Source organism: Symphalangus syndactylus, chromosome 3 (genome assembly GCF_028878055.3).
Source record: "Symphalangus syndactylus isolate Jambi chromosome 3, NHGRI_mSymSyn1-v2.1_pri, whole genome shotgun sequence".
In the NCBI taxonomy this organism is placed as follows: Eukaryota; Metazoa; Chordata; class Mammalia; order Primates; family Hylobatidae; genus Symphalangus; species Symphalangus syndactylus.
The window spans coordinates 43,341,172-43,357,768 of record NC_072425.2 but is presented as its reverse complement, the minus strand read 5'-3'; the positions used below and the strand labels follow the sequence as shown (position 1 = coordinate 43,357,768).

The following is a 16,597-nucleotide window of genomic DNA, read 5'->3' as shown; positions in this document are numbered from 1 at the left end:
AAGTAAGGAAACAGTTATTAAAACAACAAAACAATAATTGTAAAAAGGGAGACATCCTATGGGACCTGTCACTAATAGAATGAGGCAGTGAACCTATGGTGACCCATCAGGGAAAGAGACAAGAGAATAAATAGCATAACTCTACTTTCTTCCTCCCATCTTATCTCCTGGTGGTGTCTGCCATTGGCTGAACCCAACCAGAAATCAGAGGGCAAGAGAGCCCTTGATGCAATCCATGTAGCTCAAATTCCCAGGACACAGAGCTGATTGGATGATCAGGAGGCATAAACAGAAGATACCCAGTAAAGTCTACTCCTTCTTGCTCTGAACATCTTCTCTTGTACTTTGTTCATATAAAAATTGAACACACCTTTTGGGACACACAAAAAAAGTTCCAGTAACTATGGTGTCATAATAGAGTAATTGAATTTGAGCATATACCTGAGACGTAAAATATTAATCATTACTATTACCCTTCCTAATGGGAAGAGTGAGGATGGAGGATGAACAATATGAAACATAACTGTTAGAATCCCTACTTCTATGGTTGGTCATGAAATTTAAGTTGAGAATCATAGCTTTCTTCTTCCACTACCCATTGCATATTCCCCTTTCTGCCAGCACTTCACTGTATGAGCCTCTTTACAGAGTGACCCAAACTTTTTTATTTTTATTTTTTTAATTTATTTTTGAGACACAGTCTCAGTCTGTCACCGAGGCTGGAGTGCAGTGACGCAACCTCAGCTCACTGCAACCTTCACTTCCCAAGTTCCAGCAATTCTCATGCCTCAGCCTCCCGAGTAGCTGGGATTACAGGCACATACCACCACGCCCAGCCAATTTTTGTATTTTTAGCAGAGATGGTGTTTGGCCAGGCTGGTCTCAAACTCCTGACCTCAAGTGATCTGCCCGCCTCAGCCTCCCAAAGTGCTGGGATTACAGGCGTGAGCCACAGCGCTCGCCCCAAACTTTTGATCCTACAAGATTTAGGTTCTTGGTGCATCTCTTCTTACTGAGTTCCTTCAGTTTTCCACTGATCAGGACCATTGGATATGTGTGTACTCACATGGACTTGTTAATGAACTTCTAGGTTCTAGATATAGTCCTCCTTGACTTGATTGTATAGCAGCAACTAATTTCCCATTGGTATTGTAATCAATTACCTAAGGCTATATAGTGGTGCCTTGCTTTTCTTGTCCCAGTTTCCAGCTCAATAGGCTGTGAATTCCCTGGTGGAAGTACTTCTTCTTTGGATATTAGAGTTTCCAAATCTACTAAGTTTGTGGGGCTTGGAAGAAAAAAATATCTCTGTAGTAAGTTTTTTTGCTGTAATAGTGAGAAGAATATATCTTTGCTTCCTGGACGTCTGAATTCCGGCTATAGGCAAATTATGCCACATGTTGGCTATTGGTTTAAGGAACATGCTGCATTCTTGAGGATAGCACCTCAACTTCTCATGGTGTTGTCTCACAGCTGGTGTCATAACTGAGCCTTCAGAAGACCATTACACCATTTAATGATACCAGCTTCTTCTGTTTGATGGGATCCGTGGTAAGACCACTGAATTCCAAAGGTATTAGTTAATTGTCATACTTCTTTCGCTGTAAAATGGGTCCCCTGGGCAAAAGTAATACGTGGTAGAGCAAGGCAATGGTACGCTTATTCTGTAAGTTCATGAATAGTGGTATTAGCAGAAGTGCTGTGGCCTAGGAAAGAAAATTGATACCTAGAAATCTCTACAGAGGACAAATGGTTATTCCCCCTATGATAATAGATGTGCAGTATAACCAACCTGGCACCAGGTAGCTGGTTGGTTCTTCTAGGAAATAATGCCATATCACAGAACCAGCATTTGATCATTGCTGTTGACAGTTTGAGCACTTAACACGAACGGTAGCAAAATCAGCATATTATTGAAATTGATCAGTACAATTATTGAAATCATTCAGAATCTGTCCCTACTGACACAGCCATTTTGTACACAGGCCCATTAAACAAGCACTACTTGACTAAAGAAGCTGATTCACATCTACCAGACAGGTCATATTGACTACCTGATTCAGATCAAAATATTTTCAATGTTTCCTTGTCATTTATTCTTTATGCATGTTATTCAGACATGTATTTTTAAATTTTCAAATATTTGGGGCTTCTCTAGGTATTTTTATTGATTTCTAATTTTATTCTTTTAATGTATATAAAATACATTAACTATATGTATAAACTCAAAGAATATATATTAAATATTAAAGGATATATAAATATTTTTAAAGAATGAAATCTTAAAGGATATATATATATATATATATATATATATATATTCTTTTAAAATCTGTTGGGACATTTTTTTAGTGGCCCAGAATATAGCCTGTCTTGGGGAACGTTTCATATGCACTTAAAAAGATGATGCATTTTGCAATAGCTCGGTGTAGTGTTCTTTAATCATGAGCTAAGATCTGTGTAGAAATAGTGTCATTTACATCTTCCTCTGTACTGATTTTTTTCAGTTCTATCAATTATAGGAAAAGTCTGTTAAACACATAATTGTGAATTTGTCTATTTCTCTTTTTAGTTGTATAAGTTTTTGTTTCATGTATTTTTTGCTTTGGCAAAAATACGTTTATGATTGTGATATCTTTTATCATTATGAAATAACTGTTTCTGGCAGTAATTTTTTTTTTTTTTGAGACGGAGTCTCGCTCTGTTGCCCAGGCTGGAGTGCAGTGGGGCAATCTCGGCTCACTGCAACCTCTGCCTCCCGAGTTCAAGCGATTCTCCTGCCTCAGCCTCCTGAGTAGCTGGGACTAGAGGCGCATACCACCATGCCCAGCCAATTTTTTGTACTTTTGGTAGAGACCGGGTTTCACTGTGTTAGCCAGGATGGTCTCGATATCCTGACCTCGTGATCCACCTGACCGTCTGGCAGTAATTTTTGTCTTAAAGTCTCTGATATTAAAATAGCATCTCTAGCATTCCCATGCTTCTTTTTCTTTGCACATCTGATAAATTTGGTTAAGCTGGACGTTGTAATGAATTGTAGCAACTCTGAATTCTGTTACATTTTCCTGAAGGTTGTTGGCTTTTTGTTCTAGTGGGCAGTTTGACTTGCCTGGTCTCAAATTTCAATTTTCAAACCATATGTCTCCGGTAGCTGCTACTATCTCTGCTGGTTTTTCTTTCTTCCCTCTGCTTCTGATTTTTAGACTGCCCCCCTAAGTATCTTTCCTGGGACTGAGTAGATTAGTCATTAGTCAAGCATTTGGGCAGAAATTATGCTCAGATTCTGGGCTTGTTCTCTCTGCCTTTTGCTTCTGGAGTTTTCTCCCTAAACTCCCCCTTAAACTGCTCTTCTGGTTTTAAGCTGCCTTCTGATATCTCAAGCAAGTAAAGCTTCTGCTTTCTGCTGCCTCAGCTGTGCACATTTAGTTTTAAAAAATAGTAAACTTAAGGCTGGGCATGGTGGCTCACACCTGTAATCCCAGCACTTTGGGAGGCCGAGGCCAGTGGATCACAAGGTCAAGAGATCGAGACCATCCTGGCCAACATGGTGAAACCCCGTCTCTACTAAAAATACAAAAAATTAGCCAGGTGTGGTGGTGGGCGCCTATAGTCCCAGCTACTCGGGAGGCTGAGGCAGGAGAATCACTTGAACCCGGGAGGTGGAGGTTGTAGTGAGCCAAGATTGTGCCACAGCACTCCAGCCTGGTGACAGAGTGAGAATCTGTCTCAAAAAAAATTAATAAATAAAAAATAAAAATAAATAGTAAACTTATAAATCTCACTAAGTGCAGTCTTATCTTTCAAAGATAGACTCTTCTTATTTTCCTCTGCTTTTTTTTTGTTGGCCTCCCTTGGATGTTACCCACAGGTGAGTAGTTTAGCAGTCAGCCATGGATTTGGGCAGAGTTTATACTCAGATTGATCATTACGCATTCTATGCATGCAACAAAATATCATGTGTACTCCATGAATATGTAAAATTTTTTTTTCAGTTTAACTAATGGATACTAAATGATTTCTTAGGTTAGGTTTTGTGAAATTACCAGCAGAAGCCATTGATTGTGAAATTTTAATTAAACTATGATCTTGCCAAGTGAAAACGGTAGCATTAAGGGGACATAAATTTCATTATGATATGGAATCTTATTTAATGTCTTGGTCAAAGCTGTTTACAGCATGAAAACATTAACTTTTCTTTTTGATTTGTACTTTGAATGTCTCTGGTCATGACATTGGGCAGTTTGGTGAACTTTTGTGTGGTCCATATCTTAGGCATGAGGCTTGTTTCTTAAAATCCATTTGGTTTTAGTTTATAGAGCTTTGGGAATAAGGCAGTGTTTGTTTTGAGTTGAAGAGTTGTAGCCAAATATTCGGGGAGATTAGGAGAATGTAGGATCTAGTTCAGTCTATAGGTAGATAACAAGATCTTGAAAACAATGTGCAGGGATATAATCTAGTAACAGGTGTATCATAGGGTTTTTTTAAAGAAATATAATTTTATTTTTTAAAATATTGATCATATGAGAATTTTAGATTTAAAAACTGTTTGAGGCTTGGAAGCCAAATGAAGGCCAACTTTAGATTTTATTTATAGTCTTAAGTTCCTGAGCCTGACAGGAAGTGACAATTTTTATTTACTCATTTTAAGGCTGAGAATTCTTGAAGACAGGCATTTTATGTACATTTAAAAATATGACATTTTAGCTAAAGCCTTGTTAATATAACCAAATTTTTAAAGTGTATTTTGTTTATAAAGAGAGATCAGATTTTAATTCAAATTATGTAAATAAAAATAAAAATACTTATGAATGCTTTTTACATTTTTGGAGAATCAACCAGGGAGAAAAAGCAAATGTTTTCATCTTTGTTTACAAAAGTATACTTTCCCAAGTTTTTGTAAACTACAGATAGGTTATGAGAGAAAATTTTCTTAAATCTGGAAATAAAAACATTTAAGTAAAGAGCCAACAATGCTTTAAATAAAAGTCGTAAGAACATTATTCGTATCAATTATTCAATTTCATGTAATTAATTTTTAGTTTTGTTTAATCCTGATTAGTAGTTTTATAAGTCTATTAGTTTTTTATTAGAGTTATAGAAATTTTTATTTAGTTCATTGATTTAAAACTTATCAGAAATCTGTGTGAGTACTTATTAGAGTTCATTGCTTTTCCATGAGAAGCAATTTTAGACTATAGCTGATTGCAAAATCTTTTAAAGGATTTAAAGCAGTAACTGTGGATAACAAGGACTCAGAATAGCCATGGTCAAAATTTGATGAAAGTTTTCAGTTGACAAGGAAGCTAGTTATTTTTACTGTATGTAGCATTTTAAGATAACCAGAATCAGGACTGACAGCATTACACCAGGACCATTAGACTTTTATAAATTTTATATATTTTTTCAATTAGTTACCTGAATAGCATATTTATATAAATATAACTTTAGAAAGTTACCTGAATAGCATATTTATATAAATATAACTTTAGAAAAGATTAATATAACAATCAAATGATCACTGATAACATTAGATTATTATGAATTTATATAATTTTTGGAATATTTATATCAATACCATGTTCCTAAATGTAACTGAAAGAAGATTTACTATCATTACCTGACAATGTCTTTTCTGCAATTTATCAAATGCCTAATTATTTACTATTTCTATAAGATTTTATATATAATATATATTTTATTTTATATATATTTTATATATAATATATATTATTTATATATATTATATGTATTATATATTATTTATATATATTATATATTATTTATATATATTATATAATATATATTATTTATATATATTTTATATATAATATGTATATTTTATGTATAATATATATTATATATTGTATATGTTATATATAATATATATAAAACATATATAATATATAATATAATATAATATTATATATTATTTATATATTATATGATATATATTATTTATATATATTTTATATATATTATATGTATATTTTATGTATAATATATAATATATATTATATATGTTTTATATATAATATTATATATGTTTTATATATAATATTATATATGTTATATATAATATATATTATATATGTTTTATAATATATAATATATAATATATGTTTTACATATTATATAATATATAACATATGTTTTACATATTATATAATATATAACATATGTTTTACATATTATACGATATATAACATATGTTTTACATATTATACGATATATAACATATGTTTTACATATTATACGATATATAACATATGTTTTACATATTATACGATATATAACATATGTTTTACATATTATACGATATATAACATATGTTTTACATATTATACGATATATAACATATGTTTTACATATTATACGATATATAACATATGTTTTACATATTATACGATATATAATATATGTTTTACATATTATACGATATATAATATATGTTTTACATATTATACGATATATAATATATGTTTTACATATTATACGATATATAATATATGTTTTACATATTATACGATATATAATATATGTTTTACATATTATACGATATATAATATATGTTTTACATATTATACGATATATAATATATGTTTTACATATTATACGATATATAATATATGTTTTACATATTATATGATATACAATATATGTTTTATATTTTATATGATATATAATATATGTTTTATATTATATATTATATAATATATGTTTTATATATTATATATTATATAATATATGTTTTATATATTATATATTATATAATATATGTTTTATATATTATATAATATATAATATATGTTTTATATATTATATAATATATGATATATGTTTTATATATTATATATATGTTTTATATATAATATATTATATATAGTTTATATATATTTATTTTATATTATATATTTTACATATATTATATATAATATATAATATATTATATATATTTTATTTATAATATATATTATATATTTTATTATATTATTTATTATATATAATATATAATATATATCATATAAATTAAATATAATATAATAAAATGTAATATAATATATAATATATATCATATATAATATATAATATAATAAAATATTTTATTATATTATATATAATATATAAATAACAAAATATTTTACATATTATATAATATATAAGATATAATATATTTTATATATATATTTTATATATATTATATTTTATTTATTATATATAATATATATTTTATGTATATTATATATTATATATCATATATTTTATGTATATTATATATTATATATCATCTATATTTATATATGATATATTATTTATCATATATATTTTATATATGATATATGATATATCATATATATTTTATATATGATATATGATATATCATATATATTTTCTATATGATATATGATATATCATATATATTTTATATATATGATATATCATATATCATATATATTTTATATATATGATATATCATATATCATATATATTTTATATATATGATATATCATATATCATATATATTTTATATATATGATATATCATATATCATATATATTTTATATATGATATATCATATATCATATATATTTTATATATGATATATGATATATCATATATATATTTTATATATGATATATGATATATCATATATCATATATATTTTATATATGATATATTATTTATCATATATATTTTATATATGATATATTATATATCATTTATATTTTATATATTATATATCATATATAAAGATATACGATATATAATATATTATATATTATATATAAATATTATATAATATATAATATATAATATATAATATATTTTATATTATATATATTATATATTGTATATTTATATATTTTATATATTATATATTTTATATTATATATAACATATATATTTTATATTATATATAATATATATTATATATTTTATATTATATAATATATATTATATATTTTATATTATATATAATATATATTATATATTTTATATTATATATAATATATATTATATATTTTATATTATATATAATATATATTATATATTGTATATTATATATAATATATATTATATATTGTATATTATATATAATATATATTATATATTTTATATTATATATAATATATATTATATATTTTATATTATATATAATATATATTTTATATATTTATATATTTTATATATATTATATATTTTTATATATTATATATTTTTATTTATAATATATTTATATATATATATATATATGCTTTCTGTGGCTCAACTGGAAAATTTTAAAGTTAATTTTATGTCAGAAAGACCTAATTTAGGATTTTAAACCTAGGGAATCCTACCAAAGATGTCAAAAGGTTTAAAACACTTGTTTAAAACAGCATTACAGGTCATGGCTATATAAAATTTATTTATTTAGCCAGAGTGATAACCAAAAGACTTAAAAAAATAGAGTTTTTAAGGAGTTAAAAGGGTTACTTTTTACATCCTTGTAGCTTTATTTATTACTTTTAAAGTAATCCAAAACCTAGTAAATTCAATGCAGCAATTATCTTAATAAAACATAAAATCTTTGAATTTTTTTTTTTTAAGGCCAGTTACAAAAAGTTAAAAAAAACCAAACTAAACCAAAACAAAAAAATCCTCCCATAGTGTGATTACGTTTCCTTATGTGAAGCTCGTTTAAATAACTGGAAAGTCAAATCTGAGGAAATGGGTACTTGAATTTAATCAGACACCAGAAAAGTGTGTTCAGACACCAGAAAAGTGAGTTAACTATATTATAGAGGAATGTAACAGGAAAATGCCTTGAACAGGGAAATACATTGGCTGTTACTAACAGCATGGAAACTTTTGGTTATGTGGAACAATTTAGGCATGTCAAGAAAAGCCAAGACTAAAGAATCAAGTTACACTGGAGGAAAACATTGGTTTTTTAGAACTTTATGACAACATCTCAGCATTATGCCAGAAGAGCAGGGTTAAAACCAGATAAAGAAAAGTTACAGGAGTTGACAAAGGTTGAGAGAGAGAGTTATCACCTCAACTAAGAAAAAAGACAAATCTTTTTTTAAGGGGAGAAAGAACAGAAGGCAATGATGTGTGATCTGCAAATCATGTGCAGTGAAGTACAGCAAAAGTTGAACTTTTGAGATGTAAATCTGAGAAATTTAAAAATATATATTTTAGAATTAAAAATCAAAACTTGGAATTTTAGTAAGAGCAAATTAATATTTTAAGAAAACCTTATTGTTTCAACGTAGAGGACCATAATTTTTAGTTTTGTATTAGTGTATTTTTAATATCAAAGCTTAATCTTTAGAGACTTTTAAATAATTTCTAAAAAATTATAATATCTCTTGATCACACACAAAAATTTTTAAATAAATTTTTTATGAACTTTGTTACAACTTGTATACACCATGGATTACATGTTTAGACATTTTGCTTTGTCTTATATGTTCTTTAAAAAAAAACAAAAACAGTTATTTTAGTTTAGGACACAAATTTACCGTACAAGTTTTTTTAATACAATGTTATTGCTTTAGCTGTTATTTTTACAAAAATACATTTTTATAATATGTTTTACATTCTTTGAATTTATTGGTTTGTTTTTATTTTGTTTTTTAATCTACATTTTGAAACAAATTTAAAATGACCTTCAAATTAGACAAATTATTTTTTCAATAAAGAATGTTTTTTCATAATTTTTAAATATTAAAAACTTTTTTGTACACTTTATGTACAGAATTACATATTAATTAGCATTTTTAACTGTTAGTATCCTTAAATTTGAGTGAAAACTTAGAAAGCAAGAAATCTGGAATCATCTCTCTCATTTATAGATGAAAACTATTTTATAAATTTTAGAAACATTTTTCTATAACAATTTTTAAATTTTATTTGGAAATAACTCAGACATTTAATGAATATCTATTATTTAATTTAACAGAACTTTAAGATTTTAAGTTCTATGAAAAGTTTATTTATGAGCATTTATTTCATTTATATTTACTTACTTTATTTTTAAGTTTACCTAGATTATTTATAAGAACTGAGATGTTAGACAAAGATAGTCACTACTTTAAGTTACTTTTTTTGTTAACAATTTTTATAACGTGTAAACATTAGGTGTTCACCTAAGTGAGAACTTTAAAGTTAAATATATGAGTATTATCCTAATAACTTTGAAGAGTTAGCTGTTGTTATTAAACCAACAATATTAATTTAGTTTTATTTATCAAAATATTACACAAAGGTCATTTTGTTTTAGGCTGGGTTAAGAGTTTCATAACTCTCACGCCAAACCCTGACTCCTTAATATATATAAACATATATGTGTGTGTGTGTGTGTGTATCTATCTATCTATATAAGCAAAAAATATAAAGCTGTCTGGCCAGCAAATCCAGGTGAAAATGTATGTTGACAATTTTGAAGAAATTTTTATTTTTATTTTATCAATAATTTAAATACCAGCTTATTTATTAAAGATTTACTTAAGTCGTGAACTAAGAAGCATTTGGGTTAATAACTATATATTCTATATTTTATATGAGTGCCCATTTATCTAAATAAAAATTGTTAAGGGAATTTGGGTCAACTAAGCCAGATTTTGCCATATAGACACAACATACAACACAATACGTGTACATATGTATAAATTTATTCAAACACATACATACACAAACAAAGAGCTTATAGTTTTTATTTTAGAATTTTAGTTAGGGGATGGTAATATAAACCCATCAGTCTGTAAAAGACAGTTGGATCCAAATTATATTTTTGACAAAATTGGAACCTGTTCATATGGCTAAACTTTTTTTGCCCCAGTAGGTAAGGCTGTGGATCAAAATTTTGAGTAAAGCATTTTTCAGGGCAGTTTGATTTTTAAAAACCTCTTTTACTGCTTTTTGCCCAGTTTTAGATGAGTTTAGATTTAAACTTTTTTTTTTTTTTTTTTATTATACTTTAGGGTTTTAGGGTACATGTGCACAATGTGCAGGTTTGTTACATATGTATCCATGTGCCATGTTGATTTCCTGCACCCATTAACTCGTCGTTTAGCATTAGGTATATCTCCTAATGCTGTCCCTCCCCCCTCCCCCCACCCCACAACAGTCCCCGGAGTGTGATGTTCCCCTTCCTGTGTCCATGAGTTCTCATTGTTCAGTTCCCACCTATGAGTGAGAACATGCGGTGTTTGGTTTTTTGTCCTTGCGATAGTTTACTGAGAATGATGTTTTCCAGTTTCATCCATCTCCCTACAAAGGACACGAACTCATGGAACCAACCCAAATGTCCAACAACGATAGACTGGATTAAGAAAATGTGGCACATATACACCATGGAATACTATGCAGCCATAGATTTAAACTTTTAATGTTTGCATTGTGGTGAGGACTAGCTGAATTGTGTAAGAAAAACATCTCCCAAGTTGCTTTGAATTAGTAACAAATCTGTCTTTTGTTTGCCAGTCTGATTTGTTTGATTAGCACATGAGGGCAGGGAAGCATTTTAATATTCTTTTTTTAGATTATTAAGTTTTGAATTAAATGTTTTATCATTGTACTCAATTGCTAATCAGGCAAACCTAAATTTATATTTTTGGAAGGTGTCCATGTTGTTAGTTACTGTGGAGCTGTTGTAATTTGTAAAGCCATTAATATGCAAGCTCTTTAAGAATTTTTTTTGTTGTTGTTAAATCTTAGCTGGAATGCCAGAGCAGTGAGATAGCAGTGAGTTTTATTTTGCCACTAGTAGAAAAGCCAACATATTTAAAGTAGGAAGAAAAAAATGGAGAGATACAGAACTTAAAAGACTGCATGTTAACTGTATAGTTGCAGGTTTTTAAAATAATGGCCATAATACATAGCCAGCTGGAGGCCCAGGAAACCTGGCATGCCTTAATATCTGAGAATTCCATTCTGTTTCTTATTAATCCCTTAAGAGCAACAAAACTATAAATACTATAAATCCAGGGAATATCAGGGGTTTAAGTTGGTGTTTTAAATGGTGGTGACTGCTCTAGTGGCTTTTAATTAGCCATCTTGTGTCTACTGTTTAGAATGTCCATTTTTTTCTTCCCAGAAGATTTTCAGAAATAATAAGGGAAAGGAGTCAAACATAATCAAAAGAAACCAAGGTAAGAGTTTTCACAAAATTTTAACCCTGGTGTGCACATCAAATGAAATACTAAACTACGCATGGAATCCAGAGAAGATGTGCCTCACAGACCGAATATAAATTCTCTAGAAAGCAAGAGTACACAATCGAAAAAGACTTGTCTTTATACCAGGACTTACCAGGAAAGACTGGAAAAAAAAGTATTTTATAGCCCAGAAGGGATGTAAGATTTCTTATTAAAGTGGTCTTATTTAAACTGGATCCCAAATAAAGTAAAAAAGCCCTTGTCAAAAGGAGAGAGGCTCAGCTCATAAGGGCCAAAAAGGTGAGCTGTGGAAGTGGAGGGATCAAAGGGCTCAAGTGAGTACCGCACACTGGTTCCAAAAGCCATCAATTTCTTCCAATAGTGACCTTTTTCACATCCCATTTCTGATATTATATATGTCAACCTAAATAACAGAGTCTCTCAAAAAGAAAAAAAAATTGTGTATTTGGGGATAGAACATTGCAGTGGGAATATGCATGCCATAGTAAACTATGTTTGTACTCAAGGAGGTAAAGGAAGGCTAAGGTTTTTAAAGAAAAAAAAAAGGAGGCTCTCATAATTGTTTTGAAGTAATTATTCTTGACTACTAAGATCTGTAACAAGCGCAACACCATTTTGAGGTTGGACAGGCAGTTGCTGGACAGATGTCTGTGCAGAAATATTTTTTTGCGTAAGGTTGCAATGGCCTTTGTGCAAAGTTGTGATTTTTGTAGAGTCTTTTGTATTATCAGGCATACAAATCTGAGAACTCTCTCTTCATGGCCTTCTGTGGCTTTATTTGTTGGAATTTTCTTGACATTAGTGACTCCATTTTTATTCTGACAACTTTCACAATATTTGTGTGTGCATGAGGGGGTGACTACTTGAGATTAACTTGCAGACAGTGTTCCTTTATCTCTAACTACCTCCATGTCATTTTATAAGCACAAAGATATTCTAGACATTATATACAACCCTAATTTAATTTTCAAAATTGAGAATATTAATAAAATATATTATCTAATATATAACCCTTGTTTAAATTTCATCATTTGTCTCATTAATATACTTTTTAGCAGAAGGAAAAAGTTTAGTTCAAGATCAAATCCAGAATTATGTTTTGCATGTATTTGTTTTGCCTCTTTAATCTCCTTTAATCTGGAACTGTTTCTTGGTCTTTTCACTAGTGTCTTACTTCAGCTATAAAAATTATTGCAACTTTAATGGCTTAAAAACACACAAATTTATTATCTTAGAAGTCCGAAGTCAGTGCCAGTAATCCAAAGTCATGGTGTCAACAGAGCTGGTTCCTTCCTGAGGCTTTGAGGAGAGAATCCATTTTCTTGTCTTTTTTAGTTTTTAGGGCTCTCACATATTTCTTGGATCTTTGAGCCTCTTCCTCGCATTACTGTAACCTTTTACATACATCACCATATCTGTGACTACTAACTCTGACTCTCCTGCCTCCTTCTTACAAGGACACTTGTGACTATAATGGGCCTAGCTGGATAATCCAGATAATCGCTGCATGTCAAGATTCTTAATCACATTTGCGAAGACTATTTTTTACTATGTATGGTAACATATTCACAGGTTTCAGGGATTAGGAAATAGATATCTTTGGGGGGCATTAGTCAGCCCACCAGAGTGCTCATGATACAGTATGTTTTTGAAAGTCATTGTGAGTCCTTTTGAAAAGAAGATAGATGGAAATGAAGACAGAAAAGCAGGTAGAAGAAGATAATGAGTGGGAAATTAAAAGAAGCTCAGGAAAGGGAGGAGACAGGAAGATACACCTATTAGTTTGCATTTCTGGTTTGGCAAACTGATGAAGATCTAGATCCCCCTCTTGAAAGAAGTAAGGAAAAAGGCAATATGCCCTTTTCTGGACCTATTTTTTAAGTGCTTCAAGTTTGGGAAAAAGTTGATGTCTGATGTCTGCGGTGGGGGACTGTCATGAGAAAAAGTGATTTCTGAGTCCTTAAATTCTATCCCAGTGTATAGACTATAAATTTCAAAAAATATACACAGCTTTATACCTGTAGAATTATTTTTCTGCAAGTAGATACATTTCACGACTTCACAACTCATTGTAAAAAAGTAGTTGGTTTGCTTTATGTGAAGTAGAAGTTGGAGCTTAAAAAGAAAGTCAACCTTTTCTCTCTCCAGGATATCCAGCATGAAGCCACATTACCATTCCTCCCTGTTGCACATACACATCTGACATTCTCCTGGGCCTACAGAATGCACTTTGATTCTTCTTTGCATTTCCCAATCCGTGCTATAACTGCTACCATAGTGATGCTGTAGCCACAACAGAAAAACTTACCCTTAGAATTAGCAATGATTCAGAATATGAGCTGAGCAGGATCTGATGGCTAAACAAGATGGTCACCACGGGAAGTGAATTCCATTGACAAGCAGGAAGAAGAGCGGCATGAAAATAGGAAGGTGGTAATTCAGATTTCCAGACTCCAGTTTTCTGACTATCAAGTTGGATAATAACTGTCTTTTTCAAGTTTCAGTTATTTATTAATCAGTGTAATCTCCAGTAGATTACATCAACATGATTTCATGCATTTAGAGGATAAATATTTCCTGGTTAAGTGGAAAATTGTGTGGATTGCTTCTGGAAGACCTTCATTCTAAAGCAGACTTATAGTGAAACATTTCATTTAGAAATCTGGACCTTCTTTCTTCAGTTTGCTGTAATCCACATTCACTGAGTAGAACTTGTATAGATCATTGGGACCCAGTTTGTTCCAGGGCTCTGGGTTATTCTTTCTGTTCCAACTAACATCTGGATGGAACAATGCCAGACACAACAGATACAGTGCTGCTCTAGTACCTCCAGCTCCAGTAAATACAAAAAGGGGGATCAAGCTCAGATGTCTCTTGGCCTGACTGATGATCTGGCGGAGGATGTTTGTGGCAGAGGCCTCCGATTGGAAAGGAAAGAACCAGCGTAGCCACCAGGCCCTGGGCTAAGAAGTATCTGCTGGATAATAACTTTTAAGATTACAAAAGACACCCACACAGATAAAACAAGGTTTTCCTTTCTCTATCCTCTCTCATCACCAAATGTCCAGCTTAGAGTTGCCCTCTTTCAAAAATACCAAACACATCTCAGGGTAGGTCATTTCCTGTGGTCCCCAGTGTGGGTAAAATCCTTGGCTCTACAGATACATTTCAAATGGGTTTGTTTTGGAGGCATCTTCCTCTCTAAATCCTACATACTCTTTTGACACTCTTAATCTGGAATTTTTTGAGGGGTAGAAAAGGGAAGTGCGATCTGAAATGTTATCCCAGTTTCATGTTTGAACTTGTTAAGAAAATACCTGTGTCCTCAGTGAAGTACTCTTTTGGGTTTGGATGTGGTATCCTAGAAGTTCCAAATGATGAAAACTTTAAATGGATGAGTTTTCATGGAGATAATTTCTAAATACTTAAGCAGTTAAAACTAAAGCTATGCCTCTGTGATTCCAGTGATGAGACTCTTCCCCCTCACCCAGCCAAATACTCCAATGACAGACATTGAGAGTTATACTATAAAACAAAATGTCACCCCACCATCCTGATACCAAAAATCTGATCTTATAGTAGAGGATTAGGAAAACCATGAGGAGCCCAGAAGAAGAATACATTGTGTGCCTTTATATTTCCTGTTAGGGCATCCTTCCATCCCCAGATAACTAGCTTTGGATGTCCCTTGCTCTGTTCTCTGTGCTATCTCCTAGAGGCCTGGCCACACCTGCAGCATTTTGCAGGTCAGAGACCAGAAGAACATGAATCCTGGCTCTGTCAGATTCTTCAGAAAAGAACATCTATAAGAAAGACATCTTTTTCTTGCCACTTCTCATAATCATAACTTTGATGCACTTTGGGCTAAAAGTTCCTTTTTTTCCTGAGGAATGGAGGTGAGTGAGGGAAAAATAAAGATGTGGGTTGATAAAAATATTTTTCAGTGTTGAGCAGCATTTGTGCACGAAGCATGTGGCACAAGATTGCCAGGTGCCAATCCAGTAGCAAATACTCCTTTTCATCCTTTGTGATAGATTCTAGAGCAGTGTGCCTGAATGGAAAACTACATTTCTCTCTCACTTCTCAGGGTTGGGGTGTGAATGAGATATAAGCTGAAGTAGTTGGGTGAGTTTTCCAGGAAAGCTTCTCCTGCTGTCTGGAATGCAGATGTGAAGCTTGGAACTCTTACAGCCATCTTGGACTAAAAAGTGGTCTTGCAAAAAAAATTTTCAAGTTAAAGATGGCAGAGCAAATGAGGGAAGTCTCAGATCCTTGATCACCATGGAGCCTCAATCCTGGTCCTCCTTCATCCAGACATCTTTCACTTGAGAAGGTTAACTAATTTTTTTCAAGTTATTGTTACTTTGTCTTATTATATGCTATTAAACAATCCAGTATGGGTTATGAAGAGGAATACCCAGTTATTTGAC

General features: G+C 30.5%; 1 protein-coding gene across 1 annotated transcript; it reads right to left on the bottom strand.

The window, feature by feature from the left end:
• Positions 1 to 14,744: 14,744 nt before the first annotated feature.
• Positions 14,745 to 15,970, bottom strand: LOC129478480 (cytochrome c oxidase subunit NDUFA4-like). The gene is made up of 3 exons (XM_055270054.2): positions 15,898 to 15,970; positions 15,485 to 15,528; positions 14,745 to 15,130 (listed from the first exon to the last, which is right to left on the bottom strand). Exons 1-3 carry the CDS (start codon positions 15,968 to 15,970, stop codon positions 14,822 to 14,824), a joined length of 426 nt encoding a protein of 141 aa, XP_055126029.1. The 3' UTR covers positions 14,745 to 14,821.
• Positions 15,971 to 16,597: the final 627 nt, after the last annotated feature.

What these genes read in the sequence shown, in the direction of transcription:
- LOC129478480 (XM_055270054.2), bottom strand. Translation starts at nt 15,970, where the DNA reads ATGTTCTTTTCTGAAGAATCTGACAGAGCCAGGATTCATGTTCTTCTG. An exon ending in TGACCTGCAAAATGCTGCAG is followed by an intron (nt 15,529 to 15,897) that starts GTGTGGCCAGGC and finishes TGGAACTTCTAG; the next exon opens with GATACCACATCCAAACCCAA. An exon ending in GTACTTCACTGAGGACACAG is followed by an intron (nt 15,131 to 15,484) that starts GTATTTTCTTAA and finishes GATACTTCTTAG; the next exon opens with CCCAGGGCCTGGTGGCTACG.